This window comes from Dendrobates tinctorius, unplaced genomic scaffold (assembly GCF_039654945.1).
Source record: "Dendrobates tinctorius isolate UK_male_01 unplaced genomic scaffold, ASM3965494v1 ptg000107l, whole genome shotgun sequence".
In the NCBI taxonomy this organism is placed as follows: domain Eukaryota; kingdom Metazoa; phylum Chordata; class Amphibia; order Anura; family Dendrobatidae; genus Dendrobates; species Dendrobates tinctorius.
Window position 1 is genome coordinate 26,402,061 of NW_027361775.1, and position 27,450 is coordinate 26,429,510.

A 27,450-nucleotide genomic window follows, 5' to 3' on the forward strand; every position below is an offset into this window, starting at 1 on the left:
GGATTCATAAATCTGCTGCCTCACACCCCTTTAACCTAAACCTGTCACCAAGTCAAAATTCACCAGTTTTTGCTATTATTTTATTACTACTGCTCCCTTGAATATTGTTTTATTTAAATGTGCCATACGGTGCCAGAGTTATAGGCCTTTTTATTTAGTGAATAAACATACTGATCTTATAGTTGCAGGACCATAAATGATCAAGAAGTGTCACACAAAAATAATAAAAAGGAATTTTATTGAGAAATAACACAAAAAATAGTATTTGTTGGTGCCTCAAACCAGACAAAAATTGAAGAGATCAGATAAAGGGGAAGAAAACTAACAACCAAAATCCTGAAAAGACAGGGTTTTCTAATTCATACACATGGTACAATACAATGAACAGTACATTGCACAAAATGTGCTAATAAGGCTAAAAAACCTCAATGCATGGATCACCAATCTATGAATGCTAAACTGTTGGTAGACAGCAAAGTGCTTGTGCATAAACCGTCATGAATTCCTTTTTATTATTTTTGTGTCTGACCCTTCTTGATCATTTATGGTCCAGCAACTATAAGATCAGTATGTTTATTGATTATACAGAGTGTTAACCCTTCCTACGTCTAAGGAAATGGGTTTGGGTGTTATGTTTATTTATATTTCTTTTCATTTAGTGTTATAGTTTATACCAAGGGGGCCTTTCTCAAAGTATTCTATTGGGATGTGTATTTAACCCCTTCCCGACCTTTAACGCCACGTAGGCATCATGAAAGTCAGTGCCAATCCGACCTGTGACGCCTATGTGGCGAGATCGCGGTCCTGTGGGTCGGGTGACCGGGGTCACTGAAAGGTCACCCGACACGCAGGCTGTGTACTTCACCCCAGGTGGCTTAGCCCCCGTGGCTACGATCCCTCTGATTGGCTGTTGAAAGTGAAGCAGCCAATCAGAGTGATTGCAATATTTCACCAGTGAAATTTGGTGAAATATTACAATCCAGCCGTGGCCGATGATGCAATATCATCGGCCAAGGCAGGAGACTGCGATCTGACTTCCCCCCCCCCCCCCCCCGGGTGACGGGGGCGATCTGCCCCTGCCACCGACTTACGTCAGAGATTTGCAGCCGCCGTCAGTGCTCCCCCTCCCCTGCCCTCTGCCTGCTGATGCCCCCCCAGTACCTCCTGAGTCCCAGTCTCCCTCCCAGTGTCCCTGCTTCATACTCTATGGGTGCTGCCATCTTCCAAAATGGCGGGCGCACTACGCAGTGCGCCCGCCGAATCTGCCAGCCGGCAGATTCATTCATTCATTACAGGTACATTTTGATCACTGTGATAAACTCTATCACAGTGATCAAAATAAAAAAAAAAGTTAATAAACCCCCCCGTTTATCACCCCCATAGGTAGGGAGAAATAATAAAATAAAGAAAATATGTTTATTTTTATTTTTCCACTAGGGTTAGGGTTAGAATTAGGCTTGGGTTGGAATTAGGGTTAGGGTTGGAATTAGGGTTGGGAATAGGGTTGGAATTAGGGTTAGAGTTAGAATTAGGGTTAAGATTAGGGTTAGGGGTGTGTTGGGGATGGGATTAGGGTAAGGCTTAGGGTTATTGGTGTTTTGGGGTTAGGGTTGTGGTTAGGGGTGTGTTGGGGTTAGGGTTGGAGCTGGAATTGAGGGGTTTCCACTGTTTAGGTACATCAGGGGCTCTCCAAACGGTACAAGGCACCACCATTGATTCCAGCCAATTTTGCATTCAAAAAGTCAAACAGTGCTCCCTCTCTTCCGAGCCCCAACGTGTGCCCAAACAGTGGTCTCCCCCCCCCCCCCACATATAGGGTACCAGCGTACTCGGTACAAACTGGATAACAACTATTGGGGTCCAATTTCTCCTGTTACCCTTGTGAAAATAAAAAATTGCGGGCTGAAAAAATCATTTTTTGAGGAAAAAAAAGATTTTTTATTTTCTCGGCTGTGCCTTATAAACTTCCGTGAAGCACTTGGGGGTTCAAAGTGCTCACCACACATCTAGATAAGTTCCTTGGGGGTTTAGTTTCCCAAATGGAGTCACTTGTTGGGGAGCTCCAATGTTTAGGCACACAGGGGCTCTCCATACACAACATGGTGTCCACTAATGATTGGAGCTAATTTTCCATTCAAAAAGTCAAATGGCACTCCTTCCCTTCTGAGCCCTGCCACTCACTCAAACAGTGGTTCCCCCACATATGGGATACCAGCATAATTAGGACAAACTGGACAACAACTTTTGGGGTCCAATTTCTCCTGTTACCCTTGTGAAAATAAAAAAATTGCAGTCTAAAAGATCATTTTTTGAAGGAAAATGATTTTTAATTTTCACGACTCTGCGTTATAAACTTCTATGAAGCACTTGGGGGTTCAGAGTGCTCACCACACATCTTTTTAAGCTCCTTTGGGGGTCTAGTTTTCAAAATTGGGTCACTTGTGGGGGAGCGCGAATGTTTAAGCACACAGGGCCTTTCCATACGCGACATCGTGTCTGCTAATGATTGGAGCTAATTTTCCATTCAAAAAGTCAAATGGCGCTCCTTCCCTTCCGAGCCCTGCCATGCTCCCAAACAGTGGTTTATGACTACATGTGAGGTAACAGTGTACTCAGGAGAAATTGCCCAACAAATTTTAGGATCCATTTTATCCTGTTGCCCATGTGGAAATGAAAAAATTGAGGCTAAAACAAAATTTTTGTGAAAAAAAGTACTTTCATTTTTACGGATCAATTTGTGAAGCACCTGGGGGTTCAAAGTGGTCACTATGCATTTAGATAATTTCCATAGGGGGTCTAGTTTCCAAAATGGGGTCATTTGTGAGGGAGCTCCAAAGTTTAGACACACAGGGGCTCTCTAAACACGACATGGTGTCCGCTAACGATTGGAGCTAATTTTCCATTCAAAAAGTCAAACGGCGCTCCTTCCCTTCCGAGTCCTGCCATGCGCCCAAACAGTGGTTCCCCTCCACATATGGGGTTTCAGCGTACTCAGGACAAATTGGACAACAACTTTTAGGGTCCACTTTCTCCTTTTACCCTTGGGAAAATAAAAAAATTGTTGCTAAAATATCATTTTTGTGACTAAAAATTTAAATGTTCATTTTTTACTTCCATATTGCTTCTGCTGCTGTGAAGCACCTGAAGGGTTAATAAACTTCTTGAATGTGGTTTTGATCAGCTTGAGGGGTGCAGTTTTTAGAATGGTGTCACTTTTGGGTATTTTCAGCCATATAGACCCCTCAAACTGACTTCAAATGGTCCTTAAAAAAAAACGGTTTTGTAAATTTTGTTGTAAAAATGAGAAATTGCTGGTCAACTTTTAACCCTTATAACCAAATTTGTGCTGATGTAAAGTAGACAGGTGGAAAATGTTATTTATTAACTATTTTGTGTCACATAACTCTCTGGTTTAACAGAATAAAAATTCAAAATTTGAAAATTGCAAAATTTTCAACATTTTCGCCAAATTTCCAATTTTTTTTCACAAATAAACGCAAAAATTATTGACCTAAATTTACCACTGACATGAAGCCCAATATGTCACGAAAAAACAATTTCAGAATTGCTAGGATCCGTTGAAATATTCCTGAGTTATTACCTCATAAAGGGACACTGGTCAGAATTGCAAAAAATGGCCAGGTCATCAAGGTCAAAATAGGCTGGATTATGAAGGGGTTAAACTGCTCTGTATAATTAATCTGTAAGCAATGCCTCATTGGTAAAAAGTCAAGGTCATAAAAATTAGCAGAAAGTAAAAAGAACCATATCGCTGAAACCGTACGGTGGATTTAAAAAAAAAAAAAAAAAAAAATCTGAAAACTGAATATTCAGGGGAGCAGCAGGAATTGAGCAACAGCAAAAAGTGGCCACTCTTGATATTGTAAAAAGGTCCTCTTTAACCATTGTCAATTCCATTCATGTTATGTTAATGGGCAATTAGATTTTAATTTTGACACTCTGTGTAAAATGTGGTTTCTGTGATCTGCTTTCAGATAACGCCTGAATATCTGCAGAGTGTATGTACGCGACTTTTTAACAGCCAGTTGAGACAAAGCGCAGCTCAAAGCATTGACTTCACCAGACCTGGAACTGTAAGTTCATGAAACTAGTTTAGTGTTACACTTCCTCACCGTTCTTTGTAATGTTACTCCTATTGGGTATCTGACTTTACATATTGTTTTCTCATATTTCCAGCATATTACAAAGTATATTCATTACAGGTGTCTAAAAAAGCCATTGTGTACTTTAGAGGGAATCTGTCACTTGTTTTTACCAGCCTGTTTCACACATATGTTTTTTAGGTCAGTTGAAATCCGCCAAAATGGCGGAAAACGGATCCGTAAAAAAAAAAACGGTCCGCTGACACCCGTTTGTTTCAATCCACCGACGGATCCGCTTTCCGCCATTTTGGCGGATTACAACTGACCTAAAAAGGCAGACATTTAAAGGAAACCGTGCCTGGAAAAGGAGAGAGAGAGAGATAAAAAAAAAAACAAAAACGTTGCATTGTCCGTCCGGGCAAGTCGGCGGACGCCAAAATTTTGGCGGATCCGTATAAAAACAGATCCAACGGATGACCATCCGTCAAGATCCAAAAATGGCGGATCCGTTTTTTTAGCAAAACGGCGGATTTTGACTGATGGTGACAGACGGATGTGTGAAAGAGGCTTCTGACATCAGCAGAATGTAGAAATAAAGACCTGGATTCCAGCTATGTATCACTCACTGTGCTGTTTGCTGATTGATAAAATCACTGTTTTATTAGCAGGAGATTATCACTAGAGGAATAATAAACCTATTGTAATTAAGTTTTCCTTATTCAATGGCTCTGTATAACCCCGCCCACCACACTGATTGGTAACTTTTTGTCTATGCACAGTGTACACGGAACTCTTTCAATCAGTGGTGTGGGTGGGTTAACCAGAGGTCTGCAATCAGAGAACTGGTAGATCTGCAGCACATAAAAAACTGCAAGAAACAGAGTATCTGCCCCTACAATATATTTCTCTCACATAGGGTAGCAAAAGCCTGGTGACAGATTCCTTTTAACTGCTTCTGCATTGCGCATAGACTATATACTGACTTGACTAAAACGACTTGTTTCTCCTGTCCCAGTGATCATATGAATACTGGATGTAGAGAGGGAACAGAACCTGCTAGGTACTAGGAGACAGACAACTCTGCTATGCAGGCAGGAGGTTGAATTTCCCCTGTAACTGGGGCTAATAGACTAGTACCAGTTACAGGGAAAATCAGTAAAGAAACTAATGTATTAATATGTTAAAATGCCTCCCACAACTCCCAATATGTAGTAGGTGTGATAATGATATTAGCAATGTAGTATAATTTTTCTGATTTGCTATGTCTTTTTCCTCATGTGCAGGTATTCCAGGATCTTAGGTATCCAAGGTTACTACCACTGATATTTCCATATTATGGCCAGAACATCAACCAATACCTTACATATATTGATATGTTTTTGTGCACTTTATATCTTTTTCAGGGTGCAGTCGGACCCAAATGGTTCTGTAAACTGTGGCCTCTGTTCACATAGAATGCATTATAGTTAGCACTGGGCAGCCCCCCTCTATGGTGTTGCTAAGAGGCTGTGAACCATATGCTCTGCATTCCCTGTGTGAACACTGTCACATATTGATTATTTTTTTGCACTGGTGTGCCACATGGCCAATCCCTGATTGTAGGCTGGCTGTCTCATTTGGTATTATTGCACCTGTGCACTTGCCACTTTTTTTTTTTTTTAAACCAGTTATTTTTATTTAGGTTTCAAAAGATTTTAAACAATAAACAGTGGATATCAATACACATGTAACAATTCACATTTCTTGTAGTAATACAATCAAAGCCACCCCCCCTCCCCCCTCCCCCAATACTCCTTATGCCGGGTATACTTGAGAGTCTTAGCAATCATATCACCGCCATCCAGGCGGACCATATTTTTTCGAAAGTTCTTTCACCATGCCTTCGCCTGTAAATGCTTTCCTCTAAATGCATTACCGTACGTGTCTGAGCAATAAATTCCCTCCTAGTGGGGGGTTCCGTATCCTTCCATTTTCGTGCTATTAGTTTGCGTGCCACATACAGCAACCTCGCTATTGCCACCTTGTAATGTTCTGAGACAGGTATCCCATCCACCTTCCCCAAAACACACAGCACTGGATTCCTGTCGAGCGTACATGCATAAGCTCTCTCAATTTTGTTGATAACGACCAGCCAGTATGCCACCAGCCGTGGACACAACCATAGCATGTGTAACAGTCCGGCCTGGTCTGTGCCACATCTAGGGCAGCTAGAGTCTCCCCTCAAGCCCGCCTTGAATAGGACCAGCGGTGTTTTGTATGTTCTATGTATTACATATAATTGGGAGAGCCGTGCCTGCTCGCTTAGGGAGATCTTCGGGACATATTCAAGAATAGCCTCCCATTGTTCTGTTGTGAGGATACCCACCTCCCTTTCCCATTTACTCTTTGCAGTGAGGTGATTGTCCCCCAGATAAGAGTGTAGTAGATCATGATATATGCTCGATATAACTCCCCTCGTCCCTCCCTTCATACACACAAAGTCTAGTACAATGTCGCTCTGAACCGTCATGGCTCCCAATCTACACTGTGCCCTCCAAGCATGTCGAAGCATATAGTATTGAAACCCCCATACCGAAGGCAAATCAAATTCCTCTCTCAATGTCTCAAAGGTCTTCAGGTCCGTTCCACTCTGCAGCTGGCACACATATCTCACTCCTTTCGCCTTCCAATTGCCCATTTGACGCAGCTTATTAAGTTCCAGCAGATGCTCATTGTCCCACACCGGTGAGTACCTAGTCAGCTCATCCACCCCTCTGATCCTTTTAATGGTGTCCCATACCTTCTGAATCATGCCTATGGTAGGATATGGTGCACTTGCCACTTTACTTGGGTCCGCTGCACCTTGTTTAGTGCAGATGTATTGAGGCCTGTCTATACAGGTAAGCATCTCTGCCTGTTTCTTGTTTTTTTTCCTGATTATTTCATATTGTGACAGTTAGCTAGTTGCTAGTGGTCTTAACCATGAATACCTAAGGTCTTGCAATACCTGCACATGAGGAAAGAGAAATAGCGAATCAGATAAACTATGCTATATTTCTAATTGGAGCTATTTGCTAATATTATTATTATTACACCTACTACATATTGGGATGGGATCTTGGAGATGGGAAAACCCCTTTAACATCTTATGGGGAAGCACAGTGTGTGAAATAAATAATAAAAAAATATATATACAGTATATAATGAAAACAGAAATAAACTAAAAATAAAAGCATAAATAATTACATAAATAATTAAAGCAAAACTGATAAAAAAAAGAGATACTGCCAGCCTGAACTGCTATTTCTAGGCCTGTTAAATATTTAAAAATAAAAAGGGGCTACTATTTAAGTGTGTTTAGCTGTCCTTTGTGGTCGCAACAAAAATAAGTGAAAATGTGGCTGGTTAGGAACAAGAGAAAATGACCCGGTCCTGAACTGCTTGAAGATCTATAAATTTAAGATGCCTAATCTTTTCAACATTATTTTAGATTAACCCCATTGATAACTGTAAAATTCACCATTTATTGGGTATTTTTAGTTATTTATTAAAAAGAATGTTTCTTAGGCTAATGTGTCTGTAAAGCAGAAGAATTGTACCCGGGTTCCTTCAACGGTTCTGCCTTCTATGTTGAGCAATTTAAAAACTCTCTACTATCCCCAACATACAATGTTGTCTCATAATAATGTAGATAGAAAGTTGTATTCATTTCTGCCACTAGAACTCCTTGTTAAATTTGCCCCTTTTTGGACATATCACTGCCTAAAGATGTTCCTGTAGGCTCTAATTTCCCATCAGCTGCCATTGGATCTATCCTGCTGTACTTCTTTTAGTTTGATCATGTACATCATCTTAGGTATATGTGTATTTTTCCATAATTGATCTGTTACCTGGTTTCAGCCGAGCTCAACAGTTCTGTACTAGAATCTGCTCTCCCCGCACCATGAACTTAGTAATAACTGAGCACTTAGAGCTGACACTAACATGGCTAAGCTGTGTTTGATGCCTGCTACTAGCCGATCAATGATGTGTAGCTGTGAATGCCTCCTGCTAATGCCATATTGACTGCCGTGACTACTATTTTGCTTACTTTTAGGCATAAGCAGGTTCTAGCGATAATCTAATCTGGTTCAAATCATTTTTACATCTCGATAATGCGCAGTATAAAATATCTGAATCCCGGGATCTACCACTGAAATACATTCTCAGAATTAATTTATGAAACATGACGATGGGTGGAGGTTTATTGTAGACTAGAAAGATCCTTGTTCCAGCATAACATATGATTCTTCTAGCTAATAAGCATCATAGGATTTTGTACGTCCTCTTCCTAAACTGATAGAACAAAGTCCCTACTTTATGGCAGAAAGCAAAAAATAAAGTTAATTTAAATTGAATTAAGCTATAGCCAGTGGCATTCTTTACAGTATGAATCGTGTATTGTACTGCAGGTATATCACAGTAATTGTATAATCATGTTTCATGGGGTGTCTCGTTCCACTATTAGGATATGTGCACACGTAGCGGTTTTTGTTGCTTTTTTTTCCACTTGGACATTTTACAAGAGCAGTATTTCTGAAATCTCGCGCACATGTTGCATATTTTTTCCTTTCACGTTTGCAGCAAATAGAAACCTGCATCATTTCTTGCAGCGTATTTCAGCCATGCTAATGAGCAGGGAAAAATATTAATCAAAAACGTGCCGAAAACACTCGTTTTTGCAACGCGCAGCGTTTTTCCTGCCAACACATTGGGGTTTGCAGCAGTATTTTCTGCTCCAAATCCTAATCTTGTGCACGTAGCTTTTTTTTAAAAAAAAAATCACTCTATGACCTCGCCATCTTTCATGAGAACTTTTACATTGATGCTTTCTTTTAATGCATCTATATCATATCAGAAAATTCTACCTCCAGAAATTGAACTGGTAGAAGCAGATGACACATGGATGGCTTCTGTTTGCCATACGCTTTTAAGGGAGCTTCGTAAACTTGAATTGCCAAGTCTGGTTTGCAAAACGTTATATAGCATATTAAGGCGGGTTATCTGGGACTTTAACATTGATGGTCTATTCTTAGGATAGGTCATCAATGTCTGATCAGTGGGGGGTGCGACACCCGGCATCCCCTAGTATCAGCGGCTCCCAGTGTCGACGGTGGGTGGAATTGCTCAATTGTGGAGCTCCAGAACACAGCTTTATCAACTGAATTGTGACCTGTGCTGGGTACTGCACATCTGCCCCTATTGATTTGGTGGGAAACTTTGTTTTGGATGACTAGTCTTTGGCGCCTTGCTCCTACCCCCTCTAGATTCACAGGTCTCTCCTAATACACACACATATAGGGAAAGACCTATCAGTCATGTGGAGCTGGACCGGGAGAATTCACCAGAGACCTGCCTCAGACCCGTCCCTACCAGCTTCTACTTGTCCGCTATGTGTGCATAGTGAGGGACTTCTAAGTGTAGCTCATCATGCTAGAAGCTGCCTTGTCCCTGGCCACTCTTTAAACCATATGTTTTTTTTTTCAATGTACCATTGTTGAAAAGTAAAGTATAGATGTTAAGAATGTATGAGGCGGTCTCTGATTCATTCAGTCGTGGTTCAGGCAGCATGAATCTGCTAACGGATACCCTTAAAAAAAAGTAAACATTAAAATGTATGGTACAAAAAAGATCTTAGTTTAGGTTGAATTTACACGTGATTCTGCAGATTTTACATGTGGATTTGTGCAGGTAAAATCAGCAATGAATTGAGATTTCTAACAAAATCTAATTCACGTGCTTCAGAATTTTTCCACTTGGAAATTGATCTGCTGTGTGGATTTTTACATCTGTCCCATGTCGGTGGTTTTAGTACTGGATTTTCACCTCTTCCAATGTAGCTATGCTGAAATCTACAGCAAAGTCACATGATAATCAAACAACGTGCCAAAGATCCTACCGTTAGGCCTTATGCACATGAGTAACCTCCAAGTTGTATGAAACTAATACTGCCCCCATAGACCTCTGAGGGGCTTTATTGTTCTTTCGATGTGCATTGATTTTTATTCAGCGTTTTTTTTTCTTTCATGTGAATCTAAGAGACAAAAAATCAGGTATGTTCCAGTTGTCAGGACTGTATGTGCCTCTCTGTGCCACCATATGCTCCTGACCATAACAAATGTAACAACCTGTACAATAAATTTGCTATTCTATATTATGATACATTGACTGTGCTAATATTGTTTTAACAATACATATATTCTTTATTACTATTCTTATTAATTTATAGAATTCTAATGCTCATATCCTGTTACACAGTTAATTTATCCTCAACATTGATATTGAAACACTAAGAAGGAAAAGTTCTGTAATCACTAAAATCACAGGATGGATAGACCTGTTTCTGATATGTAGATGATGGAAAAATGGAAAAAAAAAATCAAAACCTGTCAATGTATTCAGCAATCGGCATGAGCTCCACTTACAGAAATCCACGCATTTACCGTACTCACATTGGCTGCCATCAATAAGGTTATTAATGGTTGTCTGTGGAATGTTCTGCCACTTGAGGCACACAAATAGTCAAAATCCACTGCTGGCAGCTCCCTTTGCAGAACAATGATGTTCCAAATGTGCTTGATGGGAGACAAGTTCGGAGAGTGTGCAGGCCACAGTAGCACGTTTACACTATGCAAGGGATCTTACATTAGCATAAACAACATGCGGTCTGGTTTTGTGTTGAAAAACGACTCGTGGGACACTTTGGAGAAATGGCCGTACCATTGGTTACTTGAGCAAATCAATTTAACACTGAACTGTTAGTATACCTGGGGGGAAGGGGGTCTGGCAATCATCCATTTTGCTACCCCATACCATTTTCTAAGGAGTTTGACTGATGTGATATTTTCTCCTGAAGCTCTCTTTAAGGCATTGCCCACGTGGTCTCCAGAATTATTTACTGCTATCATTGTGTCTATCAAAGACAAAAGCAGGATTAATCGGGGAAGAGAATAAACTTCCAGTCTAGCCCCCCACCAGGAGACCATATGCGTAACACCATGAAGAGGCCTTTATGTGGGGACGTAACAGTGGTCCTACTGCCAGGATTATGGTGTGAGGTGGCATAATTTATGGTAGCCGGATCCCTCTAGTCTTCATTCCAGGTACAGTAACTGCCCGGCATTACATAGATTTGGTTGTAAAAACAGTGGTTTGGCCATTTCGCCAAAGTGACCCATTTTTCAACACAACACCAGGTCGTATGTTGCTCATATTACTGTCAGCAGCCTGCATGGTTTTAACGTGCTACCATGGTCTGTAGCATCTCCCATCTAGCACATTTTGGACATAATTGTTAAGAAATTAAAATGGTGGTGCCTGCTGAGGGTCATGATACAACCATCAACAACCTCATTGATGGCTGCTTAGGCATCTACGTGCCTGTATTTGTGCATATGGAGCTCATACTTGAAACTACATAAATCGAGATGTTTTGAAAATTTAGTTCCCATTTTTTCATCATATCAGTAATATGTCTTTCCATCCTATGATTTTCATAATTCCACAACTGTCTGTTCAGGATTATTCCTGATTCCTGTTCTTTAGACTCTACAGAAGATGTAAGCAGTAATAATCGTGCCAGTTACCTTGGCCATAGTGACTGATGGAAATGATGCAGTTGTTCATAAATATATACGGTATGTAGTTTAGTAATGCTGTCTGTTTTTATAATGCTTACTGTCTGACTTCTGTTTATTTCATGGCTTGACGTCCCTGTGTCGTCCAGTGTAATGACGAAGATGTAAGTTGTGTCTTCTATCATATGCCTGCTGCACCTCCCTTGCCTGACCTCTACATGGCATGATCACATCGGGGATGTTGTCACTTCTTCCACTCATCTTGCTAATTAATACAATATTCACACGGATTGCTATCATTCATAATATCATTGAATAAAATCTTTAGAAGAGATAAAGAGAAGTGAATGCAATTGCAGTAGAGACATGGTGTCGGCAGTTTCATAGCTAATGACATACTCGTTACTCTATTCACATATGACCGAACACTGTACACACGATGAACTACAGCGGCCTGTAAAAGTTTTGGCACCCCTGGTCAAAGTTAATGTTATTGTGAACAGTTAAGTAAGTTGAAGATTAAATGACCTTTAAAATTTTGAAGTTAAAAATTACAGATTTCCTTTGTACTTTAGACAAAAAATATATATTTTCATCTATTACATTTTAAAAATTACAAAAAGGAAAATTGGCCCATACAAACGTTTGGATACCCTGCATGGTTAGCACCTCATAGCTCCCCCTTTTGGAAGTATCACTTCTTGTAATTACGTTTTGTAGCCAGCAAAGAGTCTTTCAATTTTTGGGGGGGGATTTTCATCCATCATTCCTTGGCAAATTCTTCCAGTTCTGTACGATTCCTGGGTCGTCTTGCATGCACTGCTATTTTAAGGTCTAGCCACAGATTTTCAATGATGTCCAGATGAGGGGACTGTGAGGGCCATTGTAAAACCTTCAGCTTGTGTATTTTGAGGTAGTCTATTGTGGATTTTGAAGTGTGTTTAGGATCGTTATCCATTTGTAGAAGCCAGCCTCTTTTCAACTTCAGATTGTTTTTTACAGATGGTGTTATATTTGCATCATGAATTTGTTGAAATTTCATTGACTCCATTCTTCCCTTGACCCGTGAAATGTTCCCCATGCCATTGGCTGCAACACAAACCGAAATTTTGAGTGATCCATCACCATGTTTAAAGGCTCTTTTCCTGAAATTCTGTGCCCTTTTTTCTTCATGCATACCTTTGATTATTGTGGCCAATGAGTTCTATTTTAATTTCATCCTTCCACAGTACTTGTTTACAGAATACATCAACCTTGTTCAGATGTTCTTTTGCATACTTCTGATGCTGAATTTTGTGATGAGGATGCAGGAGAGGTTTTCTTCTGACGACTCTTCCTTGAAGGCCATAATTGTTCAGGTTAGAGTCAGTAATGAGCGGTCATAGAGGAGCGCTTAGGAAGCAACCCAGGGACAGATTAGAATGTCAGGTCTCCACCGCAGCTCCAGCCGAAAACCTTGGATGGAGGATAGGAGCAATGAGAAAATGGAAAACAGTCTTAGGAGCGCAGGAAAGAGACTCAGACGAGAGATGGGGTTAAACCACAACGCGTTTCGATGGAGGATCCGTCTTCATCAGGTGGATTTTTATTAATGACATAGGGGATGGGATATTTAAATAGGAAGCAGCCAATCACAATAGTCACAACAGTCACATGTTAAAATGATAGCCACATGTTACAAAAAAAAGATAACATATATTACAATCAAAATGAAGATAAAAACAACCCATATAAAACATAAGATAAAACAGCATGAGCTAACCATGTTTTAAGTGTATAAAATATGCAAAAAGGAGCAAAAAATAAATATAGATAAAAAATAGATAACATTTAATAACAGGTTAGTAGACCAATGAAAAGACCAATAAAAAGTGAGAACCCATATTAATAGTAAAAAGCAGATTAATAAAAACATGTAAACAATAGCACATAAATAAAACGCACTGATGATAAAAAATGGCAAATAAAGTTATCTGGTCACCTTATCAATAGTTGAATTCAGACCTTCAGGGGCAAGTGTGCCAAGCTTGAATATCCAAAAGCTTTCTCTATTGATTAAGCTGTTGAAGTGATCAGTCACGGTATCAGGTTAGGATTGCTTGAAAGTGGTAACGAAACTCCATCTACCTAAAGTAGATCTGTACCAGAAGAACAAGCGGTTTTATTACTCATAATCTTGCTTATACAGTCTTTCTGTGTGAAAGTTTTGGCTCTCTGGAATGCATCTTGGCCCCATTTTTTATTGTAATATATGATCTTTTTTTTTTTTTGTAATATGTGACTATCATTATAACATGTGACTGTTGTGTCTATTGTGATTGGCTGCTTCCTATTTAAATACCCCATCCCCTATGTCATTAATAAAAATCCACCCGATGAGGACGGATCCTCCGTCGAAAGGCGTTGTGGTTTAACCCCATCTCTTGTCTGAGTCTCTTTCCTGCGCTCCTAAGGCCGTTTTCCATTTTCTCATAATTGTTCAGGTGTCTCTGAACACCAGAACAATGCACCACAACTCCAAAGTCTGCTATATCTTTCTGAACATCTTTTGCAGTCAAGCGGGGTTTCTTATTTGCCTTTTTAGCAATCCGACGCACAGCTTTCACTGAAATTTTGCTTGGTCCTCCAGACCTTATTTGAACCTCCACCGTACCTGTTAACTGCCATTTCTTACTTACATTTTGAACTTTGCATCACCTCGCCATTCCTAACGATGATGGTGAACAAGCCATAACCCTAACAGGCTAATTAAGGTCTGAAACTTTGGTGAAAGTTATCTCCACACACAAATCTCCAAGGGTGCCCAAATTTTTGTATGAGCCTATTTCCTTTTTTTGTACCTTTTAAAATGCAAAAAAAGAAATGACTACTGTGTATACAGTTGTGTGGAAAAGTGTTTGCCCCTTCCTAATTTCCTATTCTTTTGCATGTTTGTCACACTTAAATGTTTCAGATCACCAAACAAATTTGAGAACAGGTATGGCAGTAATAAGGTCTGCGTTGAGCTAGGCAATTTGTACTCCGCTTCCCAAAGATGTGATAAACCGCAGTTAATTTATGTCTTAAAGGGGGGTGGGGCAAACACTTTTTCACACAGGACCCTGTAGGTTTGGATTTCTTTTTCCCTTAACAATAAAGACCTTCATTTTAAAAACTGCATTTTGTGTTTACTTGTCTAATATTTAAATTTGTTTGGCGATCTGGAACTTTTACATGCCACTGTATATAAGGAGATTTTGGTAGAAGTAGCAAAGAGGATCATATACACATTTTTGCCGATAACTTGATCATGTACAGGAGCACAATGAAATCCTGAACGTCTAGCAGATATACCTGGATATTGATCTTGTATAGGAGTGCATTGGAGATCTGAAATGTCTACAGGATGTTTCTGGATACATGTCATATACAGGATTGCCGCTTTCAGTAGCCCTCTGAATAGGAGTATTGTGACAATAGCTATCATTTACACTGGACTACATTTCCATGCAGTTGTGTGTGCCAAGTCCGGGTATATGCACACAGGGCGTCAACGTTGTCCGCTTTTTACCTGGAATTTCTGTACAGAAAATACTTTGTATATTACAGTAGTAAAACGACAGATGAGATTTTGCTAACTCCCATTCACACTGTTTAGAATATCGGTAGCGCAAGTTGACTGTCACTGCAGATTTCAGTAGTCTATTCATGTCCGTTTATGCTGTGGGAGTTACCTTGAATTTCATCCTTTGCAAAGATGAGACGTAAATGTGTGGCTGATCAGCACCTTGTCTATAGTGATATCTGCGTAATACTTACAGCTGCTGATTGTGCTGAAACAATCCACCATAGTAGAGCCGCACGTACCGTTACATCCCACATAATCACAGGTTCATAGATCTTCACAGTGTCCGCCCAATTAACCCTTCAGGGGTGTCTTGTTTTGAAACCTGTTGAAACAGCTTCTACCTTATAATAGTTGCATTTTAAGTTATGAATGTTATCGTAGAGGTCTTAAAAATATGTATCTAAATATTACACAACCAATAGGATTGTTGATATGTTGCAGCCTGACTAATGGATTATTTGTTTCTCCTTTGCCTTATTGGGGGACACAGGACTGTGGGTATATGCTACTGCTGCCAGGAGGCTGACACTAAGTGAATGAAAAAAGGTTAGCTCCTCCTCCGCAGTATACACCCTCGACTCGATTACAGGCGGAATCAGTTCATGCTTAGTGTCCTAGGAGGCACACACGTCTGGTCTTTTTCCAGACTCTTTTTTTTCTTTTTACTTTCCATGAAGATGAGACAGGGGCAATTGAAAGGGTCCGATTTCCCCAAACCATCAACGGGCGAGCACGTGGAAGTGTCGCCTCCACGTATCCTCTCCCGCAACGTGGGACACGTCTGGTCTTCTTTTGCCCAGACTTTTTTTTCTTTTTTTTACTTTCCATGAAGATGAGACAGGGAAATGGACCCTATTGAAAGGGTCCGATTTCCCCAAACCATCAACGGGCGAGCATGTGTGAGTGTCGCCTCCACGTATCCTTTCCCGAACTTTTCTCCCCGGCTCCTAGTTTGCCCTAGGCCGCGGGCGGGTGTCCCGCCCACTGAAGCATCCATATCCGGCAGCCGGGCTGGTGCTGTACATTTAGCCCCGGCTTTGGCCTGTGCTAGGCCACAGTCGGACGTTATGCCCCCAGGCTTGCCTACTTCCGGCGGGCCCGCCCAGTTGCGAGGCGCAATTTTTGAAGTTTGGAGCAGCCCAGACCCTCCTGCTGCACTTCAGTATGCTCAGGGGCGCAGGACTGTGGTTAAGTTCTACCCGCCCCTCAAGCCGGGCACCTATACTAATGGCGTCACTGCCGCAGGCTTTGTCAGCCTGCAGGCCCAGCATGTCGCCACCGGCCACTCTGGGCTGAGTATGACTGCTCTTGTCAGGTGGCGGCCAATAAAAGTTCACTGGCCATGAAACTGAGGTTCAAGCTCATACAGTGCTATTGCCGTACGCACCACTGGTTGGTCCGTTCTTGTCCGCAGGCACAGAGCTATCAGTATGCGAGGCCTGCAATCCCTAACGCGCCCAGGAGCCCTCCCCTGCGACCAGACCCGGAATGGGCTCTATGTTTGTCACAGTTTATGGCACAATCAAGTCCCTTCAGGCCCCAGATAGGGGCAGGGACAGTGGCTCGCCTGTCTTGGAGATATCCTCGACCTTACAGGAGCCTCCAGCCTGCAGGAGCCGCCCTCACTCTAGGCAGACGTGAGGGGGGAAATGAACCCATACAGCGTGACCCAGCCCAACTGGTGCCTCAGCGTCCATGAGCTCTGCTTCTTGCTCCCTTATTCCAGGGGGTGACAGCGAGCAAAACTCGAATTACAATTCCAAGGGGCCCCTCAATTTGGATGCACCTAGTTACCAGGAATCAGTTGTCAGGCTTAGTGAGGCCATCAACCAAGCCCTGAGTATTGGCGAGGAGTCCACCTTGACCTCAGGTCATATGGTGTCAGGCAAATGAGCCAGTCGGTAGACTCTCCCAGAGTTTGAGGACAGAGGCCATGACAGAGGGCACTGGATGCAAGATAACCGTCTGCCTCTGAACTCCGTGAAGGGTGGGCAGAGCCCCCATCAGTAGACCCACCCGTGTTGCGGTTGGTGTCAAGAACCCGATCATCCCTACCTATCGGGTCTTCTGATAAGGATCCCACTGACCGTCTCAATAGAGAGCCGGGCTCACTTGGTGTTTGAGGCCTCAGGATCAGCCCTCTCTCCCACTTGCATGGTAACTTAGGTAGCCAAGGCCATGATTCCTGGTCAGAGTCATCAATTGCAGCTTGGCAGAGCCTGTGCCTACCGTCGGAGGTAGCTGAGATCGCGAATCAGATAAGCCCTGGGAGGCTAGTTCAATTAGCGCATCCTTGGATGCAGCTAACACACAGCACTGGTTGCTGCAATGCGATTTGCATCAGGGGAGCCCTATGGCTGAGAACATGGTGAGCCTACCCGACTCCCAACAAATCCCTAACTTCTTTGCCCTATCAAGGCAGCAGAGAGTTCAGTGAGAAGCTAGATCAGCTTATCTCCAACACCACAGGGGGGAAAAGCAACATTCTCCCACAACGGGGGGCTAAGCAGCCATTTCATCACCACTTTCAAACATGGTTTCGACCGCCAGTTCAGGTCGGCCCAATCGGGGCAGAGATCATCAGATCTCATATAGGACCAACCCATTGGGGAGGATGCGCTTTATCCAGCCTAGATCAGGAGGATCAAAGCCCCACAGGTTCACGGCTGAATGACTGGAGAAACTTCCGGTCTACACCTGCAGGGTAGGCCGGGGCCTGCTCTCATTGCGTGTCATCTGGCTCACCGTCGTATATGACGCGGGGGTAGGGGAGCTGGTGCCTTCAGGGTACAAGATAGTATTTATCAGCCACCCCCAAAAGGAGAGATTTCAGGGTTTCTACTCCAACCAGCTTGTGGTCGCCAAAGAGAGGAAAGATTATAAAAAAAAAAATTTTAATGGAGGAAAGGAACGGAACCGTGAGACTCATTCTGGACCTGAAGCTTCTGAACAAGACACTTCCGGAGGGAATCTGGTCATATCTGCCGTGAAAAAGGGAATATTCGGCAGCTATCGACGCCCAGGGCACCTACCGGTGCTTTCCCATTTTTTTCCTGGCATCAAGGGCTCTTACAGTTGCCATCAGCAACCTGCATCACAGCCTTACCTTTCGGGCTAGCCATCGTCCCCAGGGTATTCACAGGGGTCATGTCGGCCATCATGTCCATCCTGCATGCCCGGGGCATAATCATTTGGCATTATCTGGACGACCGCCTGGTCAAGAGCCCATCTTTTCAGTCTTACGAGGAGAGCATCAACTTCACGCTGGATACACGTCTCCACCTAGAGTGGCTGGTGAATTTGAAGTGCTGGGGTTTGTCACCTATTCCAGCTCCCACAATTTCCCTTCTAGGGATGATTTTCGACACGTCCCGAGGGTCGGAAAGATCTCCCTCGGGATAAGGCCCTAGCACTCCGGTGGGTTGCCTGGGCCCTTCTCCAGCTGGTCTCCTGTACCATCTGGGTTGACATGAAGGTCTTAGGGAAAAAGGTGGCAGCAATAGAGGCTGTTCCATTTTCCCAGCCCCACCTTCGTCCCTTGCAGCACGCCCTCTTAGCAGCCTGGGGCAAGAATCCCATTTTTTCTCCGCCCACCAGTGCCGGTCAGACAGGCTTCCAGATGGTGGACGATGAGTCCCTCCCTGCTGCAGGGAAAGTCTTCTTCTGGAAACCATTGGTTGATGGTCACGACCAACGCCAGTCTCCTCGGTTGGGGAGCAGTAATTCATCACCACACAGCCCAAGGGTGTTGTCACCTTGGGAATCGCGCCTCTCGATCAACCTTTTAGAGATTCAGGCGTTTCGGCTAGCACTTTTTCATTATCTCCTGGAGGACGCCCTGTCCGAATTCAATCAGACAATGCCACAGCAGGGGCTTACAGAGACCATCAAGGGAGGCAGCCCCAGCAGGACGACCATGCTCGAGGCAAAGCAGATCCTTTGCGGAGCCGAGAAAGGTCACTCTGTGATCAGCAGCTCACAGTTTTTCCCAACATTGGGGAACCCCAGAGGTAGACCTGATGACTTCCAGGCTAAAGGCCAAAGGCCTAGGATTGTCGCTCGGTCCCGGGACCCACAGACAATTGCTGTGGACGCGTTGGTCCTTACGTGGAACCAGTTTTCATCTCTCGTACCTGGGTCCTCCGCGTCCAAGGGTTTCAGGAAGTTCAAGGCATAGCGGGGTCCAGTAATACTGGTGGCCCCAGATTGGCCTCGTCGGACAGGTTACGCAGATTTAGTGCAACTATTCATCGACATCCCGGGCCCGATCTACCGGAACCCAGAGGCCCTGTGTTTGGCGGCTTAGCCGTTGAATCTTGGATCCTGGCCCAGGCTGGGCTCGGCTGGAGGGGATGGCTGTGATGGCTATGGCCCGCCTCAGCACGTGTTTACCACCACGCCTGGGAAGTTCTCTTCTCACGGTGTAGGACCCCGGTCATCCTCCACTGGGATTCTCCATTCTTAACATTTGTAGCTCTTCTCCAGTCTAGACTAGACTCAGGTTTAGCTCCAAAGGAGACAGGTTTTTTCCTTATCCCCCTTTTTTCCAGCAGAGGATTGCTACCAATCTGCACGTAAAGACCCTCAGCCAAGGGGTCTCCCGCCTGATACCCCCCTATACGGTCTCTCTGGACACTTGGGGGCCTTAACCAGGTCCTAATCGGTCTGCAGGGGGCTCTGTTCGAACCACTACAGGGTGTCTCTTTGTCATACCTTTCCTGGATGGTGGGTTCCTCATGGCTATAATGTCAATTAGGCGGGTCTTGTAGCTGGCGGCTCTATCCTGTCAAAGCTCTGATAGAGTGGTTCTCAGGCCAACTCCTCCTTTTTTTCTGCCAAGGGTTGTTTTCTTCATCTTTCTTTATTGAGGATGTTATCTTGCCCTTTCTGACCAGCACCGGTACATCGGGTGGAAGAGGCTGTTCATACGTTAGATCTGGTAAGAGCTCTCAGGAGGTACGTGTCACGGACGGCACCCTTTCGTTGGACTGGCACGCCATTCGTACTTCCCGAGGATCGCAGGAATGGACTCGCGGCCTCAGGATCGACCGTAACCAGGTGGACTCGTGTGGCCATGCAGAAGTCTTAACGCATCAGAAGAGCACCTGGTCCAGCGGGATCAGGGCTCACTCCACTTGGGCGGTGGTCGCCTCTTGGGCTCTTTGGTACCAGGCTTTGGTCAAGCACGTCGGCAAAGCGGCAGCCTGCTCCAGTCTGCACACTTTCTGGAAGCACGACAATATCCATACTCAGGCTTCAGCATACGTGAGCCTGGGTAGAAGGATTCTTCAACCAACAGTGGTGCACCTTTAGGTGCGTATAGCTTGGACCGGTGAGTTGATTTCCCACCCAGGGACTGCTTTAGGACGTCCCACAGTCCTGTGTCCCCCAATGAGCTGAAGGAGAAACATGGATTTTTGTGATAAACTCACCGTAAAATCCTTTTCTCCGAGACGCTCAATGGGGGACACAGCACCCACCCTGCTAGCCAATTGGCTCCTTTTTGTTTATTTTCAGGAATTTATGATACCAGGTGGGTTTTTTTCTAGACATATTGTTACTTGCATTGAGGCTGATTTTGTCTTGTAGATCTCCTACTGCTTTTGCACTGAACTGATTCTGCCTGCAATCGAGGCGAGGGTGTATACTGCAGAGGAGGAACTAACCTTTTTTTCATTCAATTAGTGTCAGTCTCCTGGCTGCAGTAGCATACACCCACAGTCCTGTGTCCCCAATGAGCGTCTCGGAGAAAAGGATTTTACGGTGAGTTTATCACAAAAATCCATGTTTCATATGATGCTTGATCGACTGTTGGAGCACTGAGACTTTTTACTCATATATCCAAGTTTCATTAAAAAAGTTTTCATCATATGGATTTCCACTACAGTAAACCCTAAGTTCACACATTGTTTAGTGACATCTTGTGTTTCTTTTGGGGAGGTATGAAGATGATAAAATAGTGCACCCAATTTTTTATATTGCAGCTCAAAGCTGTCAGGATGTGAATCCAGCTCTCATGTGAGATAAAAGACTTGTTAGAGAGCTCAGTGCCATGGTTCTGTGTTTCTTTCCTGACTGTTTTCTCTTTCTCTCCTCTCCATAGAGTATAATGAGATGGATGTGATTTATGTGAAGTCTGTTAAGAATGCAGTTTTATTTAATTAAAAAAAAGCAGCCATAAACTAAGGCTTTAATTTATCATTTGCAGTTTTTATAAGTCACTTTTCTTTTTTTTGTCTTAAGGTATTTATTGTGCCAAATTCATCAAGATGCTGCACCAAATTCATGACTTTGGTGCAAAATCAATAATAGCTTCTTTCCTTTCATTAACTATCCTGTCATTAACTATTTTTTGCGACTTTCTAAGTATAAAGGCACATCTTTTTGAATATTTCTCAAACGAAGTGGCTTTTGAAAAACTTGCATAAAGCTACACCATGGGGGTCACCGAAGTAGAGTTGTGCAAATTTTGCTTCTTTTTAAAAAGTTGCAATTCATGAATCAGCTAAAAACATTTGGAATCATAACTTAGCCTAGTATTTCCAGGACATCCCTCCTGACAGCACTACCAGGAGGTTGTCCTTCTTATCCTTGATAGGGACAGGAACACAGAAGAGGTTAAATAGCCCCTTCTCACCACCATCCTCCAGTGTTTTTCCTGTCCTTATCAGGCACAGACGCAGAGGCGGAGCACAGTGGTGCGAAGATTAAAGTACCTGCGTACCGACAGGTGTCGGAGTCCAGTTGAGCAGGAGGCTCCCTGGAATAGCCACATCCCTCCCTAGGGGGCTCTGGGGTGGTGGAGGCTCGATCCTGCGGGCATACTCCGCAACATCGCTGATACCGCAGGAGGTCCCTCAGCGTCCGGTCAAGCTGTGCACTCCCGGCATCTGCCGCATCCCTCCCCAGGGGGCTCTGGGCAGCGGCTGCTGTTCCGGCTTCCCATGCTGCCTGCATCTCGGGCTTGGACTTCCGGCTCTCCACATCATCAGGTGGCACCCTAGTAACGAGATCCGGGAGGGGTGTGACCTCAGGATCCCGGGTCTGGGCCGGGAAAGTTATTACCGGCTGGTGTCTCGCTCTGGACTTCCAACTCGCCACGTCATCAGGAGGCACGCCGGTGACTAGATTCGGGGCAGGATCCTGGGACCAGTCTGGGAACATAACTTCCGGTGCTCTGTATCATCAGGGGCGAGCCGGGCCAGGGTCTGCGAGCGTGTTTTCAGGATCCTCAGGAGAACATGGCGCCGGGCGCAGGTGTTTCTATGCTGTTCGGCGTGCATTTCAGATGGAGTATGCGCAGCTCGTCTGGATACTTGCAGCACCGGGATTGACAGCGGCTGGGCTCAGGAGGAGGATGAATCAGATGTCTTGATGCCGGGTAAGGAGGACTACTTAAAGACGATCGCTGACAGCACAACACAATTGACTTAGTAAAGATGGAGAGCTCTTGCCGTTCTGACGTCCAGTCCTTAGAGCCATCCCTGGACCATGTGAGTAAGGCATAGTAGGGGTCTCTTAGCTGGGCACTAGGTCCAATAGCTAATAGATAACCACTACAATGTTTGGGTTTCTTTTCACTTTCACCCCCATACTATAGTTTTTCCTATGTCCTGTAATCCTCCCACCTAGTAAGGAACTAGTCATATCCCCCTCCACCCTCCCCAGCCATCTCACCTTCTCCTCAGAACTGTGCCTCCACATACAATCCTTTTTCTCCAGACACATACGGCCACATCATGTCCTATCCTGCTCCATCCTGCTCCCACCTTCTAACGCTCTGTCTGCTACTCCTCCTTTCTGGCGACATATCCCCAAATCCTGGCCTTCCTCAGCACAACCCCACACTCACTTCTAACACCCTGCCACGATCCTCTACTACACGTTTTCGCAATGATGATGACCTCATACCCATTCATCCAGCCCCCACTCCCCTGGTCCCCCTACCTGGAGCACTATGGAACACACACTCTGTCTGCAATAAATTGTCGTTTATCCATGACCTCTTTATCACCAACAGCCTCTCCTTCCATGGCATCACTGAAACTTGGCTCACCCCATCTGACTCAGCCTCTCTAGCTGCACTTTCTTATGGCGGATTCCATCTCTCTCACACCCACAACGAACGTGGTGGAGGAGTTGGCTTGCTCCTCTCCAATACCTGCTCCTTTACCCCAGTTTCAATACCCCGTCTGCTACTCTTCCTTCGTTTGAGGTCCACTCCATCCACATCTATTCCCCCTCCAACCTCCAGCTGACTGTCATCTACAGCCCCCCAGAACTAGCCATCTCCACCTTTCTCGACCACTTCTCCACCTGGCTACTTCATTTCCTCTCTGCTGACATCCCCACTATCATCATGGGTGACTTCAACATCCCCATTGACGCTTCCACCCCAGCTGCCTCTAAACTTTTATCGCTCACTGCCTCCTTTGGCCTCACTCAATGGCTCAATGGTCACACGCTGGACCTTATCTTCACCCACCTCTGTTCCCTCACCCCTCCCCCTGTATGACCACAACCTAATGACATTCTCTTCCCTCTCCTCCCCTAGTGCGCAACCCCCACTCCACAAACTCGCTCACCCTCGCAGAAATCTCAAACATCTCAATTGACAATCACTCTCTGAGTCTCTTCTGCCTCTTACAGACATAGCTTCCCTTCATGACACAGATGCTGCTACCACCTTTTATAACACCACAGTAACACCAGCACTTGATTCGGCCGCCCCTCACGCATAACATAACAATCAACAGGCAGCCCTGGCTGACCAGCCTGACCAAAGAACTGAGACGAGCTTCCAGGGTTGCTGAGCGGAAATGGAAGAAATCCCGCTCTGCCGAGCACTTAATTGCATTCAAGCAGTCCCTCACCACCTTCAAGTCCATGCTCACTGGCGCTAAACAAACTTCTCATCTCTCATATCCTCCCTCTCACAACCCTAAACAGCTTTTCAACACTTTCAATTCTCACCTCCGTCCCCCAGCACCTCCTCCCTCTCCTCTCATTACTGCTGAAGACTTTGCCTCTTTCTTTAAGCAGAAGATTGATACAATCAGAGAAAGCTTTGGCCCGCAGCCCCCAATACCCCTCTTAGCTGCTCAGCCTTGTTCCTCCAAAACCAACTTCTCCACCATCACAGAAGATCAGCTCTCCACCCTCCTGTCAAGATCACACCTCACTACTTGCACCCCCTGTTGTGAGTTCATTTTCCCCTTCATTACTGAGGCCCGAGGAACTCCCTCTTCTGGTAAAGAAAGGTAGTGAGCCTGATTGTCAAACACCTGAGGCTGATGATTGTGACTGGCTGAGTGGAGTTACGGACTGGAAATAATGCTGCCGACGCCCTTCTGCCCTGCGGGTGATTTCTCTGTGGGATCCTTGGAGACCAGTCTGAATTCCTGCTCCTCCAAAGCTAAGTTTGCTGCTCGGCCTTTTGCTTTTGTGCTTTGACTTTGTTTTTGCTTTGTTTTTCTGGATTTCTGCCATTCCCTGCTGGGGTGTGCTGAATTCATTTAGCTCTGTCTTCTGAAAATATCTGAGTGCTGATTCAGTTTTTTGAAGCCTAGATGCTTCAGGGCCTTTTTCATATCAGCTGGTTGGCTTATGTCTTTGATAGGGTTTTGGCAGATTGCAGACTGCAGCCTTCCTGTCCTTTCCTATCTAGGTAGTTTTGGGGCCCCGTCTTTGCTCAGTCTATCTTTCTGTCTAAGTATTTTCATCTTGCTTCACCGTCATTATATGTTGGGGGCTGCCTATTGTTTTGGGGGTCTGCTCTGGGGCAGTTTAGATTTCCCCTTTCTTTCTTTAGGCCTATGTATTTCTCCGGTTGTGATCGAGGGGTCTAGGGCATTTGTAGGAACCCCCTACGGCTCCTGCTAGTTGTGTTGATAGGTTCAGGGGTCTGCAATCTGATAGTTGCCAACTTCTCTGGTTTTCTGGACTTAGCTTGTATTTCTGCTTTTGCCTCCTACTGTGACTCAATCATAACAACCCCCGCTCCCATGCCACCTCATCCCTAACCTCGCCACAGTCTTCATCCCTGCTCTAACACACCTCTTCAACCTCTCACTTACAAATGATGTCTTTCCCTCATCCTTCAAACATGCCTCGATCACACATCCTCAAAATGACCTCCCTCGACCCATCCTCCGTGTCTAGCTATCGCCCCAATATCTCTTCTCCCTTATGCCTCAAAACTACTGGAACAGCATGTCCATCTTGAACTGTCCTCCCACCTCTCCTCCTGCTCCCTCTTTGACCAGTTACAATCAGGCTTCCGACTGCATCACTCAACTGAAACTGCCCTAACTAAAGTCACCAACGACCTACTAACCACCATGAGCAAGCAACACTACTCTGTCCTCCTCCTGGACCTGTCTTCTGCTTTCGACACTGTGGACCATTCCCTCCTGCTGCAGATTCTCTCATCTCTTGGCATCACAGACTTGGCCCTATCCTGGATCTCATCATTTCTGACAGACCGAACATTCAATGTCTCCCTCTCCCACACCACCTCCTCACCTCGCCCCCTGTCTGTTTGTGTTCCTCAAGGCTCAGTTCTAGGACCCCTACTCTTCTCCATCTACACCTTCGGCCTGGGACAGCTCATAGAATCCCACGGTTTGCAGTATCATCTTTGCGCCGATGACACGCAGATCTGCCTATCTGGACCTGATCTCGCCTCCTTACTGACTAAAATCCCACAATGTCTGTCTGCTATTTCAGCTTCTCTGCTCGCTTTCTAAAACTGAACATGGACAAAACAGAATTCATAATCTTTCCCCCATCTCACTCTACCCCTCCACCAGACCTATCCATCAATGTCAATGGCTGCTCACTTTCCCCAGTCCCACATGCTCAGTGCCTCGGGGTGATCCTCAACTCTGCCCTCTCTTTCAAGCCACATATCCAAGCCGTTGCCTCCTCATGCCGTCTCAAACTCAAAAATATTTCCCGGATCCGTGCATTCCTTGACCATGAAACCACAAAAACACTAGTGCACGCCTCTTATCACCTCCCGCCTCGACTACTGCAACCTCCTACTCTCTGGCCTCCCCTCTTACACTCTGGCACCACTCCAATCCATCCTACTCTCTGCTGCCCGACTAATCCACCTGTCTCCCCGTTATGCACCAGCCTCTCTCCTATGCCAAGCCCTTCATTGGCTTCCTATCGTCCAGATGCTCCAGTTCAAAACCCTAAGTATGACATACAAAGCCATCCATAACCTGTCTCCTCCATACATCTGTGACATGATCTCCCGGTACTTACCCACACGCAACCTTCGATCCTCTCAAGATCTCCTTCTCTACTCCCCTCTTATCGCTTCTTCCCACAACCGCATACAAGACTTCTCCTGTGCTTCCCCCATACTCCTGAACTCTCTACCACAACAAATCAGACTCTCGCCTACCATGGACACCTTCAAAAAGAACCTGAAGACCTACCTCTTCCGACAAGCCTACAACCTGCAGTGATCCTCAGTTTACTGAACTGCCGCACGACCAGCTTTACCCTCTCCTAGTGTATCCTCACCCATCCCCTGTAGACTGAGCACTTGCAGGCAGGGTCCTCTCTCCTTCTGTACTTGTGTTTACCTTGTATTGCTCACATGTAAAGCGCCATGGACTAAATGGCGCTTTAAAAATGTATTATAATAATAATAATACAGGGCCTTCTTTATATGTTGTCTTTTAGGACAAGGAGACGCCTAAGCGGTCCACTTCAGCGTCCAAAAAGAAGGCTAATAGATTTCCCTTATGTATCGCCAGACTTCCAGAGGGATATGATAAAAAGCTATGTGAAGCATGCTTTGCCAGATTACTTAATTAGGAGCAGACCTCTTTACTGGCCAAAATAAAGACCATGATCAGAGAGGAAGTACAGATTACAGTCTCAGCACTAGTACCATCCCAGTCTCACCGTCCTAAGAGACCCAGAAGGGTCATGGATCCAAGTTCAGAGGAAGGAGAAGTATCTGGCTATTCTGATCCGGGCACTGGTGAAGGCGAGGGTTCTTCAGTAGTGCTCCCAGAAGAACGGAAAAGATATCTGTTTTCGTCCCAGAACACCGACATGCTTCTGCAGGCTGTGAGGCGTACCATGAAGATCGAGGACTCCACGGAACCATTGACAATCAAAG

General features: G+C 44.6%; 1 protein-coding gene across 5 annotated transcripts in view; it reads left to right on the forward strand.

Annotated features, from left to right (window-relative positions):
* The window catches only part of ARMC9 (armadillo repeat containing 9), a 322,758-nt gene that overhangs the window by 142,364 nt on the left and 152,944 nt on the right, over positions 1–27,450 (forward strand). For all 5 annotated transcript variants that reach the window (XM_073589306.1, XM_073589303.1, XM_073589307.1 and 2 more), the window contains one exon: positions 3,996–4,094. In XM_073589306.1, the coding sequence (XP_073445407.1) occupies positions 3,996–4,094 (99 nt within the window). The remainder of the gene's footprint in view (positions 1–3,995; positions 4,095–27,450) is intronic.